Source organism: Falco punctatus (genome assembly GCF_963210335.1).
Source record: "Falco punctatus genome assembly, chromosome: 3".
Lineage (NCBI taxonomy): Eukaryota > Metazoa > Chordata > Aves > Falconiformes > Falconidae > Falco > Falco punctatus.
In genome coordinates, this window is record NC_137582.1 from 83897439 (window position 1) to 83924436 (window position 26998).

Here is a 26998-nt window from a genome sequence, read left to right on the forward strand (position 1 = left end):
AATAAAGAATCAGAATGCCAGCCTTTCCCCCTTCAAGGTCGGATTTAGTTCTTATGCATCACAATGTGTTGCTTCTTTGTGAAGAAGTCCTATTTTAGAAATGAAGCAGAAAAGAGTGTTTTGATGGCAACAAAACAGTACTTTGGGCCTCAAGAACTAGTCATAAACCGGAAAAGCAGAAAAAAATTCAAAAGAAGCAAACACAAGAAACCTGCCTAAGCATGTTTAAAAATGTGTGTCTACACTATTTTCTATTTACTCTAGGTCCTTGCTAATTAAGAGTAAATTCACATAAACATCACAATAACTTGGTGTTCAGCAATAGTTGAGAGACCCAGAAATAATCTTTTAGCCCTTTTTCTCTATTTAAAATTCACTTGACACTGTACATGAGCTTTTGCTCTATGAACTGCCATAGTAACAGGCAAGCTCCAAATCCAAATAAAAACCTACGTATTTACCCAAAAGCCAAGAAGTGTGATCTAGTTTCACTAACTGGAAATTAAATTTTCATAGTAAGAGGATGAAGGGATCACTGGACTACATTAACTGCTCTACATTCTCCTAAAATGACTATAAGTCAAGGCAGAGTCAAGCAAAAGAGCACTGCTCAGTAGGCCTGACACAGCCTTCAAATTTTTTGCAACTCGCATACAGTTTAAGATGTAAGATAATCTTCTTCTGTGCTAGAACCATGTATTTTATCTAATTTTAAGTCTTTGAGTACTAGCAACCACCTTAATGAAAAAAAAATATTCTGAAAAATTATAGTTTATTCTCACAAGTAGTGGGAGTCTGCTACTTGCTGAGGTTGGTATTTTAAGTGCCTCCTTGTACCCTTCCTTAATTAAGGATTTGCAACCATGAAAGGGCATTGGCAATTCACTTTCCATTACTTTCACTAAATGATGACCCAGAGCTAGATTTATGTGGAGTCTAAGAAGATGATCCATTGCCTTGACTTTGCAAGAGAAAGTGATAAGAAAATAAATCTTTTACTTGAGGCACCTTCCATTATGGGGCATCTTCTTCTCCATATGACTCTGAACATACTTTTCAAGCACATATGCATTACATGCCCTTTAAGATTATAGTAAGGATCTTGTCACTGAGATCATTTGCCACCTTACTCTGAAAGCCTTGACTGTACTGGGTCTCTGAGCACAATAAACAAGTCTGGAACAGCCTCAAGAGGTGCCTTGGCTGCCCCCTAAATCACTTGTGTGCCATCAGCTGCCCACAGGAAGGGGAGGGACCTGACTGGGCATACCAGTGATTCCTCACAAACAGTAGGACCCATGCTGTTGTGTACGTACTAGAATAGAGCTGTTAATCCAACAAATAAAATAGTCCAACTCAACAGTTCAGCATCCACAGACTGACCATTAGATCAGTGCTGAACATCTCATATCCAGTCACTAGTGCTCATAGTATCTTATCTCCTCCTTGCTTTTAAGGTTGTAAGGCATTCAGAGTAGGCGTTTTGTCTTCCCATTTGCAGATCACTTTAGATTGTGTTGGATGCTTCATAGAAAGAGAAAAATAGCTATGCCAGACTGATCATGTCTATTTGCAGGTTGAAGTTTTTCATCCTTACATATAATGAACTGAAGCACACAGAAAAAAGCATCTTGCAATCCCATTCTGCATTCAAAACTAAGGAGAAACTGGTACTGAAAGCATTCAGCTGGTTCCAGTTGGAAGATGGATTTTGTGTCTGAGTACCAACTAGCAGTCTTGCAGACATCAGACAAAGGACTGGGGAGTCTACAGGAGTGCTCACTATGGAGATATTGCTGTATCAAGCTACATCTTCTGGAGTAATTTATCAGAGGGCATGCATCTACTATGTTCAAAATGTTATTTAACACACCAAATGAAAATCATCTATTATAAGAAGGCCTTTCACAAGCAAAGACAATCAGATTTAAAAACTGGCTATAATTTTTGAAAAAGGTTATAATCAACCTTTTAAAAGACATAACTGTACAGATACAGTTCATAAGGAAAACTACACACAGATCTTAATTAAGGCAACTTAAATTTGTTGCCACTGGAGGAGGGAACTGAGAGAACCAAGAACCAGGAAAACTTTATCTTTCTCTTAGCCAAAGTCCAGAAGACTGAAGACAAGACCAAGTCTTTTAAAAGCACAGTCCAGGCTGATGAGAAGTTACTGCAGACAGAGCTTGTCCACAATACTTTCAGCTTAGAAACAGCCCTCCGTTTTACATAAATTAATTTAAGCTATTGCAATAGGTTCTGTACCACTTACCCTAAAGAAGCAAAGTATTTAAAAATTTGGAGGGACTCAATTTAATGGAGCAGTCTGAGACAAAAAACCATCATCTCTGAATCAGGCTGGAGCTGAAACTCATCCTGATTAAACTCTTCAGTGCATTTTTTAGCCAGTGTTTTACTTAGAACTAGTACTCACATATGTGCATCTATAGCCATATATAACTAAAGACCAGATGAGCCACATGCTATCCTTACTCCATTCAAAGTTAAGAAAATAGAGATCAAACACTTCCATGCAAAAATATCACCCTAGCAAGAGAGCGTGTGCAAAATCAGGAAAGTGTTAACAATTACTCAGTGCATGATTTAATGCTACCACAAAATATGACTTTATACATATAAACAAGCCCCTCTGTGATCTAAGAATTATTTACTTTAAAGACAAAAAAGAGAGGGGGGGAAAAGTAAACATCTGTAGTGAAGAACAAGAAAGAATTTGAAAAATGGAGGATGCTAGCTAAATGCTTACAAACAGGTAACAAAATATGGCCTTGGGAGAAGGAACAGATACCATAAATATGTCAAGCTGGGCCACAACAAGATAAGCTCAAGGAGAACCAAATAATTAATGAGACTAAACAAAAAAATACTGGAAGTATGTGCGAACTACCCTAAGATCCACCACCACTCAAAAATGCACCTTTGAGTAAAGAGAACCCCCTACTAACAAAGCCCCCTCCCCACATAACATGCCTAGTGAAAAAAAACACACTGTACCTTTAAATGGAGATGAGGCTTGTATCAACAAATGAGAATTAATTGTGATTAAACGTAATTGTAAATAATTGTTACAAGTGTATAGAAATTTTTACTAGGCGTGCTAGCTTTGTGGATTTAGCACCCGGCACCCATTTCTGCACAGACATACCATAAACAAATACCTCCACTTTGTGCGTGGATTGGCTCTTGCGCACTGGGTGAAGAACCCAGATTCAGGATAACATTAGAACAACTTAAGACTACAAATATAAAAGGAAAACAAGAAACTGGAAAAGGCAGCTTTGCTAAAAAGCACTGCCCCTGCCACACTACCACTGTGTATTTTATCTTTTCATTTTGCTGCAAAAGATGTACTTTGCCAAATAAATTATACGTTAAAAGGGATTGTAAGTAAAGAAGTATTATTGCGAGAAGCAAAACTTTGGTTTTTCTGAATTTGGTATGTTTAAGTCGACCTTAAAGTTATACTAAGATTTTTCTCATTTAATATTCTTTATAAAAATTTAAAAGCCTTCCAACTCATCTAGGCTTTTAATTTCCATCTTAATTTAATAGTTTGGTCATGGACTGATGCAGAATGTCATTTGGTAGTGCTGGGAGACCGCATCCAAGGAAGAGCTAACAGCGTTGGCAGGTTGTTTGGTTTATACACTGAAGGCGCACACATGGGTACTAGAGGGAGTTTCCCTCATGAACATGACAATTAAGAATGAAATCTGAGAGCTAAATACCCTGCACAGAAGACAAACACAAGGGATCTTTTGCTGGAGTCTGCAGGAAAAGCATCTTCTACCCCACGCTCTCAAGTGCTAGAAAAGTGATTTCTGGCTCTTCCTTTGGCTTTGCCCCCTGGCGCCCCCGTCGGTGCAGCGCCGCCCTGCAGGGCTGGACCCGCGCCCTGGCAGCAGGGTCTGCGCTCCCCACGCGCTGCAGCAGTTCTGCTGGAAAGATGCTGGATACCAACCCCAACAGGCCTTAATACAAAGCACGGTAAGATTTCACAGCCAGCTCACCGTCAAGGGGAGGAACTGGTCCTGGTAACAGACTTCCTATAGGAAACAACCAGTGGCCAATTCGAATTCTGGCACCTGAGCAATTCGCAGTTCATAAGACAGCTCCTTAAAAGTACACTATAAAAATAAGTTTAAAATTGGCATAACAGAGGAAGAAGTTTCACCAGTTTTCTTGAAATAATTTTATCTGGTTACTGAATGAATACCTATGTGCACCTTTCCTGTAATTCACTTATTTACATGCACAGAGGTGGTTTTCTATCTGTGGGTAAGACGATCCATGAAAAGTTCAAATTGAGAAAGACTGGGTTTCAGTAAATGTCTTAAGCAGCCAGGGGTTTCGGGAACAGTATGTGAAGTTGTAGCCAGATGATTTTTTTTTCCCTTTGCAACCACTCATAGCCTTACAGAGCAAAAACTTCCATAGAAAATAAAGATTATTGGGTTTTATGTTTTTTTTTTAAAAAAAAATTAAAAACAAACACAGCTTGATCATGATACATACAAGCACATGACTATATAGAAGTAATATAAACATTTCCTATGAAAAGCTAACTTTCTTTCTCAATTACTGCTCTTTTCATTCCAAAATTACATCTAGGATTTTATTAAAACAAAACAGAGGGACGAATTTTAATATTGTTTGCAAATAAATTCTGTCCAAATGCTATTGCTTTAATTGAAATGTCTGTATTCTTCTTACAGGACTGAATTTTGACCTAACATTGCTGCTCTCTTTCTGCTGTACAGTTTAAATTAACATGTAACTGTGGAAGGGAAGAACTGTCGGACAAGAATTTTAGATATTTATTAACTTTAATGTTAGACAGTAGAGGAATTAGTAGAAGGAATTACTGGGGAAAGAACAGTGGTTCCTGCTTAACTTGTTTTCCTAACTGATCCTAAGTGATGAAACTGGTCCCATTAAACACAGAAGCCAAACTAAAAGCAATTAATTCTAAGTGAAACACAGAAAAAAAAAAATCAACTGCTTTCAAACAAAATTTCATCCCAACATGTGACTAATGGCAATACCATTCCCAATTAAATACTTTGTTAGAAAACAAGGAAATCAAACAAGGATGCATATATAAATGCAAAGATTATTTGGTTTTTTTAATGCTTACACATCTGTTTTACTGAAGAATTTCTTCTCACACGCAAGACCAAAATATATGTTTGGTAAGACACCCTAATACAGAGAACAAAAATGTTATATTTAAAACTGAACATCAAGTTACAGGTTTAAGTACCAAACACCTTTCTCACAAGAACCAATTAGGAAGTTAGTCCTGTCTATTGTTGCATATACCTACATGATGAAAGGCTCATTGTACAGTTGGGGGGAAAAAAAAAAGAGGATACACTTATTTACCAACCAAATCTTAAAACTGTTATCTAAGATAGAGACAGCACTGAAAGTAAGATTATTTTGGAAGGAAGAAGGGAGGTTGGCCTCTGAACCTAAAAATAAGAAAAAATTAGTGGCCAAAGTGAAAAAAATAATTTCATCACAAAACAAAAAGCTTTCAGCATATCCTCAAACTTTCATTTTGCAATCAAAATAGTGAAATATTTAGATCTGTTTCTAAACAGAAACTATTTTCAAAATAAATGCTGATGATTTTGTTTTGCAAGAGGCAAACATTTCAAACTATAGAGTGGTTTTAAACTGCAAGTGTTTTAATACTCCATTTTTCAGTCAGAGGCATTAAAATCACATGTCCAGCTGAATTTTTCCAAAGGACTACTACTTGCTGAAAAAGTTCAATGCAGTTGTTATGTCAAGCCACATGCTGCAACAGATGTCCTCTATTTATCCCTCTAGACTGCATTGTTTGATATTTCCTCTTAAACTTAGATTTGACCAAAGTAAAAAAAAAATAAATATAAGAATAATTTCTGTAGCATATTAACAAGCAAACTAGGAAATTGGTTTCATTGCGATATGAATCAAAGCAACTGGAATTAATTTTCCACAGAAGAAGTATGTCGCTGGCTGTACAAGGGAAAAAACAGTTATTTCTCATTTAGACTTGGAAGTTGATGTGGTTCATACATGGGAGTGATTCCACTGCCAGAGAGAAGAAGAGAGCAAAAAGGGACTACCTTGAGTTTTGTGCTGGGACTGAGTGTGGTAAATTCAGGACAAGTGATTGGGAATTTGCCTGGGAAGCAGGGAGAAGGAGGCAGGCTGTGATGGGAAAATTGATGAAAACTTCCTCAAGCAGCCCCTAAGAGAAAAGAGAGGGACGTCCCTGCCACAAGCATCGCTCTGCTCCAGCTAAGACCTCAACTCCCCAGTGACTTGTTCAGGCTTTCCCCTAGTCACCTCCAGGGAAAGAGGCACTGTGAACACGAGGAAGGTTTTGCATTGTTATTTTACCAGTATGTTCCCTTTTACCTGTAACAATTCTTGGAATGTAACAACCTTGCAAAATAAATCAGTGCCCCAGCCAGTTGTTACCATAGCAGGCAGAAGATTTTAGAAAGCATCTATTTAAAAACCTCTCCTTATCTAACTGGCAGCTTCAGGGGGTTAAGTAGCTAATCTGGTAATTCACAAAAAAGTTAGAATGTATCTTCATGAACACAGCAAATCCTATTAGTGAGTTTTCCCATTTTCAGAGCCAAAATAGTGACAGCATATTGAAAAAGGGGACAAAGACTGTTCTGTAATTAGACAGTAAATTGTAATACATTTTGTGTAAAATAATTCAGTTGAACTGTCAATATTGTCTGCATAAGTGTTATTTGGTAAGACAGTATCATTTCTGAAGCAAAATTACACAATTTATTAAATTACTTCTAGATTTGCCGTGACATATGAGCTATAAATAGGACGTGTTTTGAATGGCTCCAGAATTCCCTGAAGACACTGTAGCCTACAGGCTGGAAATCAGTTTCCCAACAACGTGTAGGTATAAGCTGTACAGCCTTTTACCTTCCCAATTTGCAAGGAAAATGGGTACGAAGATTTGGTGTCTCAGTAAGTGACTGCACAATGGGTTCATTGGAAGAGTTTATAAAATGCCTATTAATTTCTGCTCTGAATTTGTTTGGAAATCACTTCCACATTTCAAGAAATGATGGCGATGTTTTTTGTAGGTGATGATAAAACCTAAAATTTAATTTTACCAGACTGTAGTATCATACTGTAATGTCCAATGGTGTTCCTCCTTACATGGCTGTGCCTTGTTATAACACATCCACTGACTGTGAAATGTCAGCTTATTAGTCTGGAGAAGTACAAATAGGTTTTGTTGTTTTTTTTTTTTTTTAATTTAAAGTATTTTCTAAAAATTATGATGATGCAATAATGATTTTGAAGACCCTCTATAAAACCTTACATTAACTGATTACTGGGGTGGAAAAGCAGAGCAGCCCTGTAGCTCACTAACCATGCCACTGCCATTGCTAGTAACAGGCCAGAGGGTTTATACGACTTCAGTGAGACCTCCAAAACTGAGTTGCTTGAAGTTGTTTTGGGGCACTTGGACCTTTAGCTTGATTAACTCTACCAACTGCTTCTGCAGACCCGGTGGCTTCATTTGCTTTTGTTTAGCTTTGCATAATGGTGTGCCATAAGCCTAATTTTATTAAGGCAGCAGTAACAGGTAGTTTTTCCTTGGACTGCTTTTTTCCCTCTAACATGATTTTAACTGTAACAGCAAGGAACCATAAACTATTCTATGCAAAGTTTGAGGTGTGAGACGCAAAGCATGTTTCTACTGCCATCTGAAACGTGCAGGAGATTTGACAGAGAGTCTGGCATTTTGTATGAAATTCTCACTGGTTCACAAAACTCGGGGCAGAGGTTGAAGAATCCTTGCTTGAAAGTATCTGAAGTAATGGGAGGGAGTCAAACTGTTACGCAACTTCTAGGAAATATAAAGGCTTTTGTACTTGAAGAAAGAAATACCAAAGAAATCCTAATACGTAATCCCTCGTTCAGTCATTGGCTTCAATCCAGGGTAAACAGATATGAATTTCCAGCACACAAATAATTTTGTTGGTGTTGAAAATAAGTGTTATTTCAAAAAAAATAATTAGAAGTAAATTAGTCCAAAAGATCGAATCAACTCTTAAAACTGATCATGTTTGGATATTGTATTTGCAATTACATCCATATAAAGAAAGTGTAGGAAAGATTTATTACAGCTAGTACCCTTCACACCTCCCTTTTGAATGAAAAGCATTTAAAACATACAAGCAAATCTTAGTGCCTAAGCAAGCAGATTTGAAAGCTGTGAATCTTATCCTATTTTTAAATAATAGCATTTAAAAAATAATTAAGCTTAAAGTCTTTAAGTCACCTGTCTCTGTGCTTGGGAAGTTCCTCAAAGCATTTGTTTAAAGTTACTACAGAAAATCTGCCTATCTGCAGAGGAGAAACTAAGCAAGTACGTCTTTTCTTGCCAAAATAAAAACAAGCCCTTCTGAAAGCTGTGTTTTGTTCTAGCAGCTATCTATCTCCACACTTAACCTCCCTAATTTCCTTAACTTGACAGGACATTGCGATTGGGTGTTGGAGGCGGAGGAGAAACTAATTCACAGAGCTGCATCTTAAGAGGCATTTGTACACTTTCTGCATTTATCCCATGCCTCCATTTTCTTTAACTAGATGAGAGTTACGAGCCTCAAATGATACTTGGCAGTCTTACTCTCTTAGCTAAGCTTATACTGAACCAAATGTATGTCAACCTTGTCGCAGCAGTTACACCATCATGAGAATTTAAGCACATAGATGGCTCTTCACACTGTCTGTTTGAAAAATTTGTGATACCCAGGATATGTATCCAAACCTGCAACATATTACATTTTATATGTATATGTAATGCCGAAAATCTTCTCTTTGGTTCCAAAAGCAACCCGCTTTACACATTTATTTTCCTACCTATCTTTTTATAGTAAATATAAGAAGCTGCTAATTAATTTGTCCTTTCATGGGCCAGGCTTCTTGCTCCATTACAAGACTGGAATATAACTAAGAAATGGCATATTTAATGTGATGAACACTGGAATGGCATCTAATATAAACCTGCCAAAAAAAAAAAAAAAAAAAAAAAAAGGATATAGTAGAGATTTTAAGAATTACATCTAGGTGAAATACTGTAAGAATGCAACTCATGGGAGAGTTTGATTCTTTACTTAAGTCTGTGTGAAGTAACCTCAGAGTGGGATAAACCATCCTTTACTCATTTTCAAATCAAATTTCTGAAGAGCAATAGGGTTACAAATAGTTGCCACCTCTAAATGAATGTTTATATCACAATAAAATTTCACATCTGTGTTTACACACTCCAGTAACTAAGCTAATGTCAAGGGCACTTTCGCAGAAAATTATTAAATTGATAAATTGCTTCAAGATCCAAAACACTAGTCAGTCCTCTGCCATAATATTGTTAAATATGATTTACTATACAAAAAAGTCACAAGTGTAATACTTAACAAAGTCCATTTAGAAAATAACATCACAAATAGGAAACAACTTCACGTGTGTGATGTTGACTTTGGGAAGCCCCAACAGAAGAATTGCCATTGTACTAGGAAGTTAAAAATTCTAAAGAAGTGGTCAGAATTACTTTAATAAAAATAGAGCATAATAAATCTTCCACTGAAGTAAGCCAAAAGGTCCATTTAAATAGAATACTCCCTTAAACCTGCTTTACACATCACTGCAGGGTTGCTCATTTGCAATTATGCTGATTAGCAAAGACATATGCAAGGCTCAGAGGGACCTTCTATAGTGTCTTGACCAACCTGCCAACAATTTATGCACATACTAATAAGGAGTATGCAATCAAAAGGAGGTTTAAACTGCAGCCATTACCTCAAACCAGATAGATACAAGGGCTACAACATATAATTGCTTTCAGTAACACTGACAGACTATCAATAAGGTTATAAATACTGCATTATATATGTGAAATCTACTAAAAACAGAACACAACATAACAATGTTGCATAACATGGGATGACAACAGAGGACCAACCAAGCCAAAACACAAACTGGCCACAGCTCAAATTAAAGACAACAGTAATTAATATTGGAATCCAAAATCTGGGAAGTAAATGAAAAATTTTTCCTGCCCAACCTGACAATGGGCCAAATACACTTGGAAAACTAGTGCCTCTTTGAAAGGAACTTACATACAAAACATCTTACAATTTTTTTTTCAGGAATGGAACAGATGCTTTCTGATTCAGTGAACAGAAAAGTGAATTAAATATACAAAGTCCATGTCTATCTATCTAAATATAGTGTATATGTATAGCATTAGATTGTTTATGCTTTTGAAACTATTTTGTTTTGTAAATGTGGTAATTTCCATAATTTATTTATTTTCAGTAGACAATAGTTAAATCTCTGACACCTTAATGTCAACTAAAATAAGCAGCAGGCTGGTTGCCAGCACAGGAAGAAACAATTTCCCATGTCATTATTTATAGCTATATTTTTTTATCATCATGTGCCTTCTGAAAGTGGATCATCCCCTTTACCTTTCAATCAAATATGGTATATACAGTTTGAAAATGGGTGATACAGTCATATAAGGGGCCTCTTTAAACAGAGTTATTTCTAATTCAGCTAGGTTATTGTTCACAGGTAGAAACTGTGCTTTTAGCTGTAATGGATTTTGTTTGTCAAAATGAGAAGAAGAGCAGTTCAAATCATTTTGTCTGAGACAGGTACCGAGGTACCAGATGGAGCTGATAGCACAGGGAGCAAGCACAGGTTGGAGCTAGCAACAGCTGCTTATCTCACCTTCTTCACAAGGCATCAACAGGATTCCTGTGTTATCTTTGCTAACACTACACATTTTTCATGTCTCTCTCTTTTTTTTTTATTATTTATTTTTCCCAAGAGTAAAACAAATAGAAAGAATGCTAAAATAGAATTTTGTGGAAGAGTTCATAGTTAACTTGGGAAAGGCAAGAGAATCACAAATCAGCTACTCATTGTCATTATTAACAAGGGAAAACATTTTTTTTCTACCATCTGCAGGATCTGTGCTAATTTTGTACTGTGTTCTGGTCTATTTATATTTATTAGGAAAGTGTTAACATTTAATTATTTTAAACTAGAAGGCTTTTATTTTTTTCCCATTAACAGGAGCTACTGTGGAAACTAGTGGCACAGCGCTGGGGTGAAGATGGCTACATTAAGTACAGTGCATCCAGCTCATACCAATTTCTTTTCATTTACAGACCTACATGAAACCAGGTATCGTAATACAGGTTCTCCTTGAGTTTCTGGAAATTACCAGAGGTTGTAGGCCATGCTAAAATCTGTATTTCTATCAGAGTATTCCACTTCTGCATAAATGTATACATTCACTGCTATACCTCTGTTTATTCAGCTTCTTCTAGTAAGAAACAGCGACTGTGGAAGTGTTTCTGGAAGAGTACACTTTCAGTACATTACGAAGGATTTCCTGGACATTAACACTATCTAATTTTGCAACAGCCAGGCAGCAGATTTCCCTCATGGCTTCTACATGGAAACCTGCACTGAAATCATTTGCTCCAAGTGAGAAAGCCTTGAAGCACTATCACTTTGCAACGAGGTTCAGTTTGCTCAATAAAAAAATTGAGCATGGTAAGGTTTTCCAGCATTAGGCCAAGACCTCTGCTGCTGAGGAGAAAGACAAGATAATGAAGAAGTGAAAAACTCCATTTTGGAGAGATTATGGCAGAAAGAAATCTCTGAAAAGAGGAAAACCCACAAATGCATCGAAGGCAATCCTGACAAGCAAGGAGCTATAGACAGGGCTAGAAAGCTGGTCTGCAGGTAAAAAAAAACTTCCAAAACCAGTCTTGAGATATTTCCTTAGAGAGAAGCAACAAGAAGGAAGAAAATGTGTGTGTTTTGAGGAAGAAACTAACATCGTAACTTCCACGCTGGCAGGCAGCGCTTCATGGTACTTGGGGCAGGTGATGCTAATGTTCAGACATACTGAGCTGCTAAAAACCTGCCCTGCCCATATTTCTTCCCTCACAGCCAAGTGCCTACTCAAGAGTGATTTCACACCTTCATCTTGCCAGATTTCTGGACAGGTTGTTTAGACTTGATAGGCTCAGTTCCCCATCTGTACAACCATGATAATGACACTTTCCCACCTAAGAGAAGCACTCTGAGGACAAATGCTGGAGGAGTATTTAGAGGCAGTGATGACACAGCCCGTATGACTTCCTAAGGCAGGAACTTTGTTCCTTCTCTGAAAGTAACAAACAAGAACAGCTCTTATGTAAACAGGCTGCACAATGAACAGGAGATGGAAAGGCTCAAGGTATTACATTTACTCCTAAAACACACACTTGCTATTACTTTCTCTGTACTTCCTTGAGGCTACAGTGGCACTACTGAAACAATTATCTTTCTGCCACCTGAAAACAGGACGGCTAGCAGGAAGCAGGAGGAACTTCATTTATTTTCCCTTGTGCCCACCACCAAGCCAAATTTTCATCACTGAGGCAGCTGCTGCAGGAGCCATCTTTCCTTCCCCAGAAAGGACAAAGGGAAGGAATTTAGCTGGGATAGCTGTCACACTATAACACTTTACAAAAAAGCAAACGAGAACTGATTCAGAAGCATGATTCCAGCCTGTTTTCTAAGAGATACAAGATGAGAGAAGCAGCAATGAGCCTTGCTTTGGAAAGGAGCTTAGCATTTTCAAAGCAAAGGCCTATGATTTCATTCCAAAAGGCTCAAAACCTGGCCAGGGCAAGCAGTGGCCTTCCGGGATGTACTGGCTATTAAAAAACCCAAAACAACAATACAAAACCAGGCCTAGGAATAAAATTTTGAAATACCACCGACTTCGACTCCATTCCTCAAGGTCACCATGTTGTGCTGCTCCCCCTTCACAGATGTCCAGCATTCCTGATGCTCACCATTCCTGGGAGGGGCACCTACCCATACAAAGGCTGGCTACTGCCTGCCATCGCTGGTCAGGACCTGCTCATCTCAGTAGTAACAGCTTGAGGGCTTGCTAGCATCCTCCCCCTTTCTTTCTGTTGGGATTCAGGAAAATTTAACAACATACTGTGCAATGGAAGGAATGTAAACTGTAGCCTAGTATCTTTTATTTAAATGACCTAATGACATTATGTGCCCTGTCTACAGACAGCAAGAGAAGTGCCACTGTGACTGCTGAGGTATACTGCTGATGTTCATTAGCAGTTTGCCACATACTACTCAGAATAAATAGGCAGAATGTTCCCTGGAGCCAGGACACAAGACAACATAACCGAGAGACAAACAAGTATGTTGAATCTGAAGCGGTGGTTACACTTTATTAGATCTGTCAGTAATTCTGTCACTCTGCAGGAGGCACCATCCGAGCTCATGTAACCCAGTATCTCCGCCCCATTAATCCTGCCTAACAAGTATGAGATGATAGGTGTTGTAACTAAGAAACAAAATTAAATATAAATATCTACATTTAATAAACACCGTGTAGTTTATTCAAACACCCTCAAGCAAGGAACCTGGAGTCAACCAAAGGACAATAATCTTATAAACTGCATCCTAAATGAGGCCTGACCCACAAGGGTAAGTAATTTCTGCAGAAGCATAGATGCAATGTGTACTCTGATGCTTCTATGACAGAAATGAGAAATTTTCTTACATATTTTAGTAGGAAAATCATAATGAAAATACAGGCATTGTAAAACAGGATAATGAAAAGATCTTAAGTTTTTTTTATTTGTAGCATTAAATTAATCACCACATTGATATTAGAAATCAAATAAAATTGAAATCAGAAAGTGAAAAATTAGAAAAAATATCTAGCTTCTGTTTTGCATTTTAAATAGGATAGCTTAGGGGAAACACAGGAGAAAAAAATCTCCAAACATTCCAAGTTGGCGTTGTTTGATAGCAATTCTGTATTTCTGAACATCTTTCCCCACCTTGGATTTCATTACGAAAAAGTTCAGACAATCTCAAAAAGATCAGATTATACTATATAAAGAAATACTCTACCACTACATGCATGTCTAACATACATCACACAGCATGCTACCAAATTTAAAAAAAAAGGCTTCAGAAGATGACATTGTCCATCTTTTCCATTTTCCTATCAGAACCACAAGAAAGGTACAAAACCCCTCAAACAAATTCTCCCTGTCAATACACCAGATATAAAAGAAATGAGTAACAGTTTCTAAGAAAATTGAGTAAAACCTGACTTCTGCAGGTGCAGCCCTACAACAGACAGGAGGGAGAGCAGTGGATTTCCCCCACAACTTATCTGTGTATGGAGCACATCTCCTGCAAGAATATTCACAGCTAACCAAGAACAAAGTGACCAGCAACTGTAAGTGGAAACCATGCCTACATCTGTAAACTGCCTGCGTGATACTGATAAAAGCTATTCATACATTACATATATCCAAAGGGCTTGAAAATGTTTTGTTATGGCAAAGAAGATGGTAATAAGTTACTGATGAAGCAAGTGGCATGCAGCACAGAACTGTGCTTGCAGGGCCTATATAGAGTTTGAACAAAAAACAGTGAAAGATTCAAACCTGTGACCAGTTCTCTAATTTCCAAATCTGTAGTCTTGCGGAGTAACCGTACTAATGCTGGGATACCACCACAGTTTTTCAGAGCGATTTTGTTGTCATCATTTGCCTTCCCATATACCAAGTTTCTCAAAGCTCCACAGGCACTACGGTGGACTTCTGTCATCCGATGGTCCAATAGGTCCACCAGTAATTGTATTCCGCCTTGTCGTCTTATCTGAAACAAGCCAAAGTGATAATCATAAAATTAGGGAATGAACACTGGTACTATAGATGATGCTATGCAATGCAATTAAGTTGTGGTTTATGTAAGCTATGCACTAGCAAAGGTATGCTGACAGCTCCACAAAGGTGTTATATTACACTACTTTGATGCCTTGTTTTATTTTTTTCAGTGTCAACATAACTGTATAATGACAAACCTGAACCTCTGTAAGAACAGCCAGAAGTTAGTCAAGAATGTTGCCTCATCAAGGTTTCTCAAGGTTTAGCAAGGTTTGCCTTGGCAAGGATTTCTCCTGCACTGGAGAAACATCACCTGCTTTGGAGTGTAACATATCACAAGGTAGAGGAAAAACCACAAGACTACGGCAAACAAGCAAAAAAACCCCATGTAATGTAACAAAAATTGTAGGAGTCCCACCTTTTACATTTAATTACTGGGAATATGGGCAGCTACTGTAGTCTTTGCAAGGATGTTAAATCAAAAAAAAAAAAAAAAAAAAGAAATGGGAAAAGCAAAGATGAAAAGGAGGAAGTCAGCACAAACATAAAGACAAGGATAATGGATAAATAATGAAAAGCTTGTTCTGTTATGACTGAGGGAGACCCTTAAGTGATACAGAACAGAAGTCTTACTCATTCCTAAGGCAGCCTGCAAAATAAATTTCTAATGCAGTATCTTACATTAAATATCATTCTAGAAAAAGCACAAAAATCTTTGAGCCAAATGATCAAGAAGTTCAAGAATGCCAGGAACAACTTATTATAAAATTTGTTTGCAAATACCCACCTTTGTTGTTCTCTGGCACTATTTGCTCCTCAAACAGTAAACAGTAATCAGTAACTATACTGATTCATACCTAACATCCAAAGAGCACAATGCTTCAGCTTCAAGTAAGTTATATAGACATTTCTGTCAAAAAGTTTCTCCATGTGTGTTATCGGCTAAGGTGCTAAGACACTTGGCTAAGGTTGACCAGACATTTTAGCTGGCCACTTTACCAACTATTGTAAAATTTTGCATAAGACAATAAAACAGATACAAATAGAGAGTGTTTTCAAAACTGAAGGGAAAGGAGAAAAACTAATCTTAGAATAAACATTTATGATGAAAAAGTTTCCAATTCTTTGTGAAGCTGTTCTTGCATAGGCATTCATTCTTAAGGCTCTTTGCAGAGAAGAGGCTTGGGACTAGGAAACAGTTAAACAAAGCATACTTAAATTTATTAGAAGTTCATGCTTATTAATTTCAAATATTTAGGAACAATCAATGTATGGCATTTCACGAACCTAACATAAGCTTCAATAAGGCTAAGTGCCAGGTCCTGCCCCTGGGTCACAACAACCCCATGCAACGCTACAGGCCTGGGGAAGGGAGGCTGGAAAGCTGCCTGGAGGCAAAGGCCCTGGGGGTGCTGGCTGACAGCCGGCTGAACGTGAGCCAGCAGTGTGCCCAGGTGGCCAAGAAGGCCAACAGCACCCTGGCTGGTATCAGCAACTGTGTGGCCAGCAGGACAAGGGAAGGGATCATCCCCCTGTATTCAGTGCTGCTGAGGCTGCACCTCAAATACTGTGTTCAGTTTTGGGCCCCTCACTGCAAGAGGGGTGTAGAGGTGCTGGAGCGTGTCCAGAGACGGGCAACGAAGCTGGTGAAGGGCCTGGGGCACAAGTCTTGTGAGGAGCGGCTGAGGGAACTGGGGTTGTTCAGCCTGGAGAAGAGGAGGCTGAGGGGGGACCTTACCACTCTCTACAGCTCCCTGACAGGAGGCTGTCGGCAGGTGGGGGTTGGCCTCTTCTCCCAGACAACAAGCCATAAGACAAGAGGAAACAGCCTCAAGTTATGCCAGGGGAGGTTTAGATTGGATATTAGTAAAAAATTCTTTACTGAAAGGGTGGTCAAGCATTGGAACAGGCTGCCCAGGGAGGTGGTGGAATCACCATCCCTGGAGGTGTTTAAAAGATGCGCAGATGTGGTGCTCAGGGACATGCTTTAGTAGGCCCTGGTAGTGTTACGTTTGCAGTTGGACTTGATGATCTTAAAGGTCTTTTCCAACCTAAATGATTCTATGATTCACTGCAAATAAAGACTGAGAAAGGATTCAGCCTTTAAGGTTCCAAAATCAAGCTATACAAAATTACTCACTGATAAAACAAAAATTCTCTCTTTCTTCTGCTGGTTTATCTGGCATATTCCTGTTTTTGTAATAACAGCAAGAACCAACAATAAAGCATTTTTTTAATTAAAAAGTGTACATGCCGAGATGTTACAGTATAAAAAAGTTTTCATGTTACACAGTTACAACACAGCTTTGGGCTAAATGCAGAGTGGTATTGTTTAAAGATAAACTAAGATATTTTCCCTGAAATAGGCATTATATCAGTATATCACATCCAACTTTCTAAGCAATATGCAGGTCACCTGGAAGACCACAGCAGCCAACACCACGTGGAGTATGCAGAGATAAATGGACATTAGTAAAACATATCAACTTCAGACAGAAAAGTTCATTAATCTTTTTGAGAGTCCATGCTTCTGCTGCTTAGAGAAACTGTGACATTCTTCAGTTTAAAAACCAGAAAAACAGACCAAAGAGAAAAGGTGTTGCAATACATCTCCCTGGTCAAAACTTCATCCATGTGAACAAGGTGACTTGCAACGAAATCATTTGCTCCTTTCCAAGCCTGGAAAAAAATTTACCAAGTTTATCTGGAAGGGGTGGGGGTGGGGTGGGGGTGTGAGGTTTGTCTGCTTGCTTGTTTTTATAATCCATCACCATTTAATCTTCAAATTAAAATATGTTTGTTTCCCCTTACAACCAGATATTCAAGACTAAGCATACTACATGAAGAGCCACCTACGCGACAAAATAGATGACATTTACTGAAACAAGACTAGGAACAAAAACTTGCCCATCATTTCTACAAAAGGTGAATCAACCAGTGAGCTTCACACTTCAACCTCTGAAAAGAAACAATATCCGACAGAAGAAAGAACATGTTTAAAAAATACACAAATTGTTCTGGTGTGATGAGTAATATCAGGAACAACAGAATGAAAACATGCCTGCTGATCTTTGTGAATTATATTTTTAAAGCACAATATGCTGAATGAATATTTTAATTGCTTCACTGCTAAAAAAAGATTGAGAAAAAAATATTAACTTTGTAGCAAAAATCATTCTGTGTACTACAATTAACATGAAGACTCAAAGGGCCCTGCCTCTATTCAAAGTTCAGGGGCACACTGTGCCTGTGCTGATTTCTCCACTCTCCCTCTAGGACACAGCCAACAGGCATCTCATGCTCCTCAGAAGTTTTTCTTGTGGATGCTCTCAGGTGACAGTGTTTGCTATCTTCCACTCATTTCTAAGAGAAAATGTGTAGTATTGCCACAATCAGCCTGTCCTGAATTAGTCCTGAGCTGCACCTTCCCTTTTCAGTCACGGTATCTGACAGCACAGTAGTATTCAGCTCATGCAGCTCCTCCTCCCCCAGGAGCCCGAAGTCAGCAGGCAGACTGAAGTGATTCAAAGATACTTTCTTAAAAGCAAGAACATTAAAAATTAATCTAAAATGCATTTCTGACAGAAAAAAAAGGGTAATACAGCAGAAATGAAATGGATGTTACATAACACTTTACCTAATCTGACAAAATTTCTTAACTTCTACTGAAGAAAGTACCTATCCTTACCTGGGAAAGGCAAGACTTATTTTGCAATCTTTCTTTGAATTTCCAGGCTCAGATACTTGGCAAACTGTCATGCAGGCAGAGGCGAAGCTGATTCTTCACAACTGGGAGCTCAGTTTCTGATGCTGTTCTTTTTCTGGACTGCTGTCTTGCTTTGTTTTTGTTTTTCTAACATCCCATTATCCACCAGAAGTCTCACTCCACCTTTGTGTTTCCATCACATATCTATATAGCTGTTTAATACTATATTCTCCAGCAGGTTTAACTATGCCTGACAAATGGTGAGACTGTGATGGATCTTAGCAGAATCTATTTACATTTATGGAAACTGAGGCAAAGGAAAGAAAACTGTTTGTTCAAGTCCTTTATGGAGTTAATAGCCACAGCCTGGAGGTCAATTCTGACCTAGTAAGTCTCCTGGGGCAGATCTCAGCTGAGCTAAGTTGTCACAGCTCCGGTGAGTTCAGCAGCACTATTGCCAAACATCTTTGCCAAGAATACTAGGATGGGCACATAAGCAGCAATTTGCACCAATGGGGCATCAAATCCCACTCTCCCAAAGGACTTTCAACAGATACTTCTGTCTCTCTTCTGACTATAAAGAGAACATTTCTTAATGTAATATTTATTGGCAGCTCAGTGGCTGCTGCCTTGCTGCTTCTAGGAGAAAAAGAAAACAATACACTGGAGTCTGCATGCCTACTACAAGCAAACAAACAGCATAGTACCAAGTTGTCAGGACATAAAGGAGACCAACTCTATTCTCACACAGACCAGTCCCAGAGCAGCCACTTCTGAAGTCAAAAGAATGACCTTCAACTCTGCAGCACAACAGTTAGCCCAGTCATAACATAAAAGTTTATTCTTCCTGTCTTGAACATTCCTTTTTTACTCCATCTCTTCTAAAAATAAAATAAATAGAAATTAATAATAATAAAAAAGGATCAGACTAGAAGTATAAAAATGCTGGGTGTGTTGCGATGTTTCTCATGACTAATCCATGGACATGTTAATTTCTGAATGTTCTTTCCTTTTTTTCCCTCAGTAGAAATATTTTGTTGACGTTTTCAGAAGATGCTGTTAGAGAGCTGTTAACTAAATAGAACAGGCTGCATTCTTTCACACATGGCATTATGGAGTGTACAGCAAATCCCATCAGGACCAGGAATCCCAGCATGCATCAGCCTGAATTCATTTGTTGAGCCTTCCTAATGAATTAGGAAATCTATGCTGTGTAAACCTACGCCAATCAAAGTAAAAACTGAAAGAACAGAGATTACATGAATTTTGCCATGAAATTTTTTCCATCAAAGTATGCACAGAGCTGCTTTTGTCTGATGAACCCTCTTTTCTTCTTCCATGAAATTTTTAAGCTGGTTTTTTTAATGTTGGCCCTCCACCGTTAATATTGCAGTCTACTTGCTGGTCAGAAGCACTTGCTCTGGTTAAGTCCCATGATGCCATGATGCAGACAGACAGGACAGGAAAAGGCACTGGACTTTCTGGTCCACAGACCTGCAACAGTGTCTTCGTGTCAGCTTGATTCCAGAGTCTTCTCCTCTGCCACTGTTACGATGTTAGGTCTTGCATGACATCTGGGAATGTATCTCTATCCACACGATGCAGATAGAAGGTGAATTTGGACTCGAGAAGGGGTTCAGACCAGCACTGGAGGCAGCGAAGATGTTAACTATGTTCCTAATAAGGACAGCCTGGATGTCTCATGCCAACAGCCTTTGAGAGATCTAATTTATCAGTTTAAAGGCTGACCTTTGATTCGATGGTGTTTACCAGAACAAATTTTCCGTATCAGTGGACTGTTACTACCAGGAGTTACATGTGACCAGCCTGAACCATACGCATTGGTAAAACAAGTCAATAATACATTGATGGTGTCTGAAAGAATATATATATACACTTGATTAATGAATGATTTTAGCACATGAATTATTTGACAGCTTGCTTTTCTGATCTGATACAAGAGATTGGATGGATGTGTGGAAGGAAAAGAAATATAGGATATTAAGGGTATGTAGATACGTGAAAAGTAAGGACACCTTTGTTGTAAGGACATCTGATCATTGGCTGTCCCATATAAAGAGACGAGACAGGAAAAGTAATAAACCACACTTAGGTATGCAAACCCTACAGAACAAGAGACAATACCAAAGACAAGGTCTGTGAATTCACTGGTTGATGGGCTACTGGAGGAGCCACTCAAAGGGTTGCAGATGTTCAGCCTGAGCTTTGTTAAGTGGTAAGGAGGGTGGGGCATGACAAAGTTCTCACAGGTCCTATGGGGAACAGCATGTTTACAGGATGCTTTCAAGGGATTGTGGCAATGTGCAGAACTTATGGGATGCTTAGAAGGGCAACGGTAGGAAAAGGGAGACAACCAAATGTTTGGGGAAGGAATAACATGAGAAAACACAGGGAAGGGTGTGATGAAAGGGGCTGGTCATGTATAAGTAAGTTGCACATCAGCATGGCTCTCCGGCCAAACCTTGTGCTTAATCACTGCAGTCTGTTTTATCTTTTTATTAAACCTAATACCTAACAATTTTCCTGGATGAAGATGGTCTACATTCTGGATTGGCATATTGCTAGTGAACCTTGAGCTAGAACACCTGATGAGCAGGATAGGAGATCTGTGAAAGAGCTGTCAGAGACACTGTAGATCTAGGGGATAGAGATAGGTGAGATCAGGGTCTGAGGATGTGCTACTAGGCAGACCAAAGGTCTGAGCCAGCTACCAGAGAGACCTCTTTGTGTCTGTGTGTATGTGAGATGAGACCTGCCAGCAAGCTTTGAGCCTGATTTAGCTAGAGATTAAGGACCACATATTGTTCTTTGTGTTTGCATGAGCGCTGCTTTGTGTGCATGGGGTGCCTGTGCAGGCACTATCCTCATGGTTGTGTTGATCTGTTGCGTGACCTAAGCTTCCTCAACATACATACCTAACAAAATGAATAGGGACGCTTTTATTTCCAGGATGATCTGTATCTGATTAGTTTCTTGTCCATTTATTTCATTGGTTTTGTAGATACGTAATTTAGGTTAGTATACGCTACACTAGAAATTCTAACTGGGTTGTATGTTCAGCCTTATGTCATGTTTACTGAAGGATAGAGAACAAGAGAAATCACCAGCTGCCTTGTTAAGCTAGTCTAACGGAGAAGTGCCCACCTTCTGATGCAATGCCATAACATGTCCTGCTCCATTTCCAAGCAGCAGTTAAGAGCTTGGTCCCAATCACTATGAAGACTACCAACACTAATCCCACAGATGGGAGGAGATGGTTCATGCAGCATTAAAGCACCACTCTTATACAAAGGGTATGCTGGAGTCAGAGGATCAGATACAGAGCACCATTAAAAAAAAACAAAACAACAAACAATCCAGAGACCTCTCCCAGGGTATATTTAGCTCCCTTTGGGAAAGATGTCTGGATCTACAGCCCTTGGTATATTCTCCCTGCTTTGTTTTACAGCGGTTAAATACAACCTTTACTATTTTTGAGACCCCTCTGGCCAAAGGCTACCTTCTGTGCTCTGAAAAGAACCAACAGAAGGAAAATTTATGAACATGGGATTTCTTAGGAAGGGAAAAAAAAAGTGTAAGTATTGTAGGAAAGTCTGCAGCCTTCTTAATTTACCTTTTACTTTTCATTTCATTACAAATGCATGCCCAAGCTTGCACAAATCATAACACAGCTTGAAACCAAATTATTGTCAGATGTAAGCAGTAACAGCATCACAGTCCGTGACCTTAATTGACAAAGCATGCTACCTGTAACCGATTCAGCACAGACGCCACACTGTTCCTCCAGGCTCTGTTTAAAGTCTAACAATTGTATGTGAAAAGCCAACTGACCTGGTTCCCTGGGGATAGGGAAGGTTTGCCTGAAAAGTGAGGATAACCAGGACTGTCAGACTGACCAGAATTCATGCTTTGACTTACAATCAAAAGTACTTTGTCACACTTAGAAGGACAGATAACTTCTCAAATGTGAACAAAATATAGGTGAGTGATCTTTTTTCATATCAAGGTATGAGTAAACTGGCCCTGGAATTTGGCTGTTGCTTACGGCTTTGCAAAAGCAGAAGCAAAGTCAAAGCAAAGAGATGTTAGCTGTTGTGACTATTACTATATTTTTCAACTCTATTTAAAAAAAAAAAAAATATTATACTATTCCTCCCAGCAGCAAAGAAGAGAAGCAAAACCCTTTCTCTCAATCACTGAATAATGGAAATTGCCTCTTACATTCCTTGGAAAGCTGTAAAAATCTGAGCTAGAGCTACAAAAAGGAAGAAAAGTGAAGCTTGAAGTTTTAAACAGTTTAGCCAAAGACTGTTAGGTAATGAAGTATTCCAACACAGCCTAAAAATACTGCTGTGATAGAAACCAAAACACCCTCCCCTCTTCTATTTATACTCAGCAAGTGGGTATCCGAGATATTGTTCAAATTTTGCCAGTAGGTATAACTGGAACATCCTCTTCTGCATTTAATTCTGACTACCCTGCTGTACGAAGTAAAATATAATGGAAATAGAGAGGATGAAGAATAGGTGACAAAAACTGTTAGACTGACAGAGTGATAAAGTGTGTTTCTAAAATAACACAGTCTCCTCTTCCCAATAAGACATTAATGCGTTCCACCATTAACAGCTCTACAGTCCTAACTCAAAGGTTAATTCACTGTTAAATGCTGACTTTCCAAATTTTTCTTAATAACCACTTTTGAGTAACTCTTCATCCAGAACACATAAAGGAACTCTAACAACAATCAAACCATTTTAGGCTACAGGGATATTAATTGCCATCTTAATTGACATAACACACTGCATCATCCACCACTTACTCTGTGGCATTTCCATTATTCAGAAAGCATGTTTCAATATATCAAAACACATGGAATTTTTGTAATGCCACTGTGTTACATATGGAAGAGAACAACTGACTTCTAGCACAGGTGATGGTATATATCCAATAAACCTCAAATTAAAATGACAATTCAATTTTAATCTGCTTCTGGAAATTTTTAGTAATAATGAGTTTTAATTCTTGTAGATGCCAGCTTTCTAACTAGCAGAATAATGCTTATTATTTCACACACTAATGGATTCTGAACAATTCTGTTTCATGGGTTCAGGAAGGAGAAGCCGCAAGTGAGCAGAACCAAATGTCAAAAGCATTTTTAAACAGAGGCAGACAGCACAGTGTTTCTGAAACACTCTGGCTACGGCCACCCTGCTCCTCTCAGGCTCACTGTTTGGGCATTACTGGTTTGCCCATACAGACCAAGGACTACAGGAAAGTCCAAGAGGCCACTGCCCACACACAACTTGACCACACTGATTGGTTATACACAGTATATATGAAATGATTAAATTTCTGTATTTTTTCACTGCAATTTCAAATCCTCTCCATGAGACTTTTCTTATCCTTACCTTGTTTGCATTATTAAAATGACTTTCATCTAAGAGGAAAAAAATGAGTCTTTTTCAGAGAAGGGTTTGGAAGATGGGCAGCCTCATTGCTAACTGCTTTCAGAGGGCTGATTCCTAAAACTTAAAATAGATGTGAAGGGAAGAAGACAAATCTCTATCAAAACAGAATATGGGAATAGTATTCATTACAATATGTCTCTTAAAATAAATGTGCTGTTTCAAACTTTAATTCCTCTCCACTATTTCTTCTGACGTGTCTATGGAGCAGCAGGTAGACAATACAAAACCGTAAATTGCAAACATCGTGAGATTTATTACAGACAAATTTACCTGTAACATCATAGGGTAATTTAGTCTCATTAGCAAAGTAATTTGCTACAAGTTAAAAAAAGTGCTGAGAAAATTTAGCTTAAAATAAGAGTGGAATGTTATGCAAATTGCTGCATTAGCTCTGAAGTCTAATTTGTTTAAGGAAGTTAAATTAGGGTTTGGATATAGGTCCTGTTTAAGAATGGTTTTGTCATTAGGGCATACTAGATCAGACATAAAGGCAACAGAAAGCTGTGAACAGACATAATATAAATAACTTAAACCACTGGCACATATACAATGTTCTGGTTGAAGTTAAATAAAAATTGTCCCCTTTGTGCTATACTGCAGCACTTGCAGAAGGAGGCCGATCTTCTTTCTCCCTGTAGAAATCAGGCAGGTGGTCGGAGGAATGGTCTGTGACACATGAGGATGCACAACACGGGGTCAGCACCCAGAAGCTTTTCTTCTGGGAGTGGATATTCTATTTTTGTTACTGAGTATACATTTGTTTCTCCTGCACCTCTTAATTGACCTCTTTAGATCCTGGGATCTATGTGTGGGGTTAACAGAGACGTGAAAACATGTTCTGAACAGGAGGAGACTCAAAATCATGCTCTAAAATTGCCTTGAAAACATACAAATAAACGTGCCGCCTTCTCAGCCAGTAAGCCTTAATGTATTCTGAACTGTGATACATTTTGGTTTTCATGCTTGGAAGGAAGGGTATGCCCATTATAAATCAAGGTTTTAGCATGATTTTATTTTTTTACTAAAAAAATCTCTGGCTAGGTATGTGTTACCTATAATAGTACAGCAGTTTAACCTAACACTCTTAAAAAACATTACATTCATAGGCTGACACAAGCATTCTACTCTAAACATCAGGCATTAATGGGATCATCCAAATAACACTTCCAACTGCAGGCACAGAGCTGACCTAAAGTGCTTGTCTGACTGTGAAGGTATCAGAAAAGCGATTTTCAATCCCACTGTTAAAAGAGTATCTCCTAAAATGAACAGATCGGCATTGACCTGCATTAATCAAGCTTCTCAGCTTTTGAATCACTGGAGGTATAAACTAACACTGAGGAACACACACAAATCAGGAAAAATACACATAAGACAAAGCCCTTAGAAGGTATTGTAATTATTTAATCTCAATTTGTAGTCTTTCCTTTTTGAAACAGTCAATGGAGGCCCAGTACTGAAGAAGGTTCAGCAGTGTGCACTTCATAGGTAATGCAATGGCAATATTAATTTAGGATGCAAAAGACATTGGCATACTCAAGCACTGATCTAGTACTGTCTGAAGTTAAATGAAAAATTATGATGATTGAAAAATTATGATTAAGGCCAAGGGTTTGGATCATTTACTTTCTGGTATTTAAAAAGAATTACGCATCTATGTGAGAATGAAGGATTACATTTATTAATGGGGGCGGGGGGAACAATCAACATATATACTATACCTAAGAACAGCCTGCCACTCCTATAACTAGGTTCCTAGTGAGGATAAACAAGGTGAAGAAAATTTTAAACAAAATTAATGTAAATAGAAAAAAGTAAGTTTTTTAGACAAATGCAATAGGTAAGTACTTCAAATATTCTAGCAATAGCAGAAGACATCAACTTCTTGTTAGATGAAAATTTCTGAAGCTGTAGTTAACTATACTCAGTTAAGTGTATTATTAGTGGGATTTAGTCCATGTAAACACAAACATCATCTTGCAACATGGTGGTCACCACAGAAAATTCCTTTTTTTAAAGTCATTTAAGCCCAAACAACAGAACAACTCTATCTGATGTTTCAGTTATAATTCAAAAAGACTGTTTTGATGCTTGCTGTAGCTATCTCAGATAGTTGCCCCATAGAATAAACAACACATCATTCTCAGATTAAAAATACATTTATAATTTATTAGATCAAGCATCACACTGATGACCCTCTGTTCCCATGACATTCTCTACTGCAATTTAAAGAAGAGGTATTCTCTCCTCATAACTGATGTACTATCTTCAAAGAATCTCTCAGTCACATAATAATTTTCTGTATTAAAGCTGAAGTATTTGGGCAGCCAGTTATTGCCTCAAAAGCTAATGAATGCATTCTCACAACATCCCTCTCTGGTAGTAAGATTTGCTAATAGAAACTAAGGCACATTAAATTAAATTATTTGCCTAACATCACAAAGGCAAGCTGTGACAAAGCTACAACTATGACCTGTAATTTGAGCTCCAGTGCAAAACTGCAGTGCAGGATCTTTCCTCCAACTCTCCATTTACATGAGTATTATAAATGGAGTAGAAGTCAGCACAAATAAGCCTGCCTCGTATCTAACGTACTTTGAAATACCCACAGTTCAATATGCAAAATTAAATATATACCTGCAAAAGAGTATGTATTATAGTGTGTGCATACATATAGATACTTTTCCTGGTTTGAATATTATTCTTTCCCCTTTGTGTAGCTCATGTTTGCTTTCTTTGTCTTCTAAAATCCATGACTTTCTTCTGTTTTGTTTTTTTTCTAAATCGCCTACATCTTTGAAATAGGTGAGAACCAAAATCTCACGTGGTATCCAGGACACGTGGAACACAGACTTGCAGAAGGCCCCAGCAACCTTCTCCATTTCGTTGCCTATTGCTTTCCTGACACTTAACCTTCCACTTGTTTGTTGGACTGCCAATAAGCTTCAGACGACACTTTCCAAAAGCTCTCCATCATAAAACAAGAATTCTCTTTTTTCAATTAGCAGAAT

General features: G+C 38.3%; 1 protein-coding gene across 10 annotated transcripts in view; it reads right to left on the reverse strand.

Moving 5' to 3' along the window:
* Nucleotides 1–26998, reverse strand: part of CTNND2 (catenin delta 2) — a 680231-nt gene that overhangs the window by 138747 nt on the left and 514486 nt on the right. For all 10 annotated transcript variants that reach the window (XM_080382082.1, XM_080382078.1, XM_080382083.1 and 7 more), the window contains one exon: nucleotides 14571–14784. In XM_080382082.1, coding sequence (XP_080238208.1) covers nucleotides 14571–14784 — 214 coding nt within the window. The remainder of the gene's footprint in view (nucleotides 1–14570; nucleotides 14785–26998) is intronic.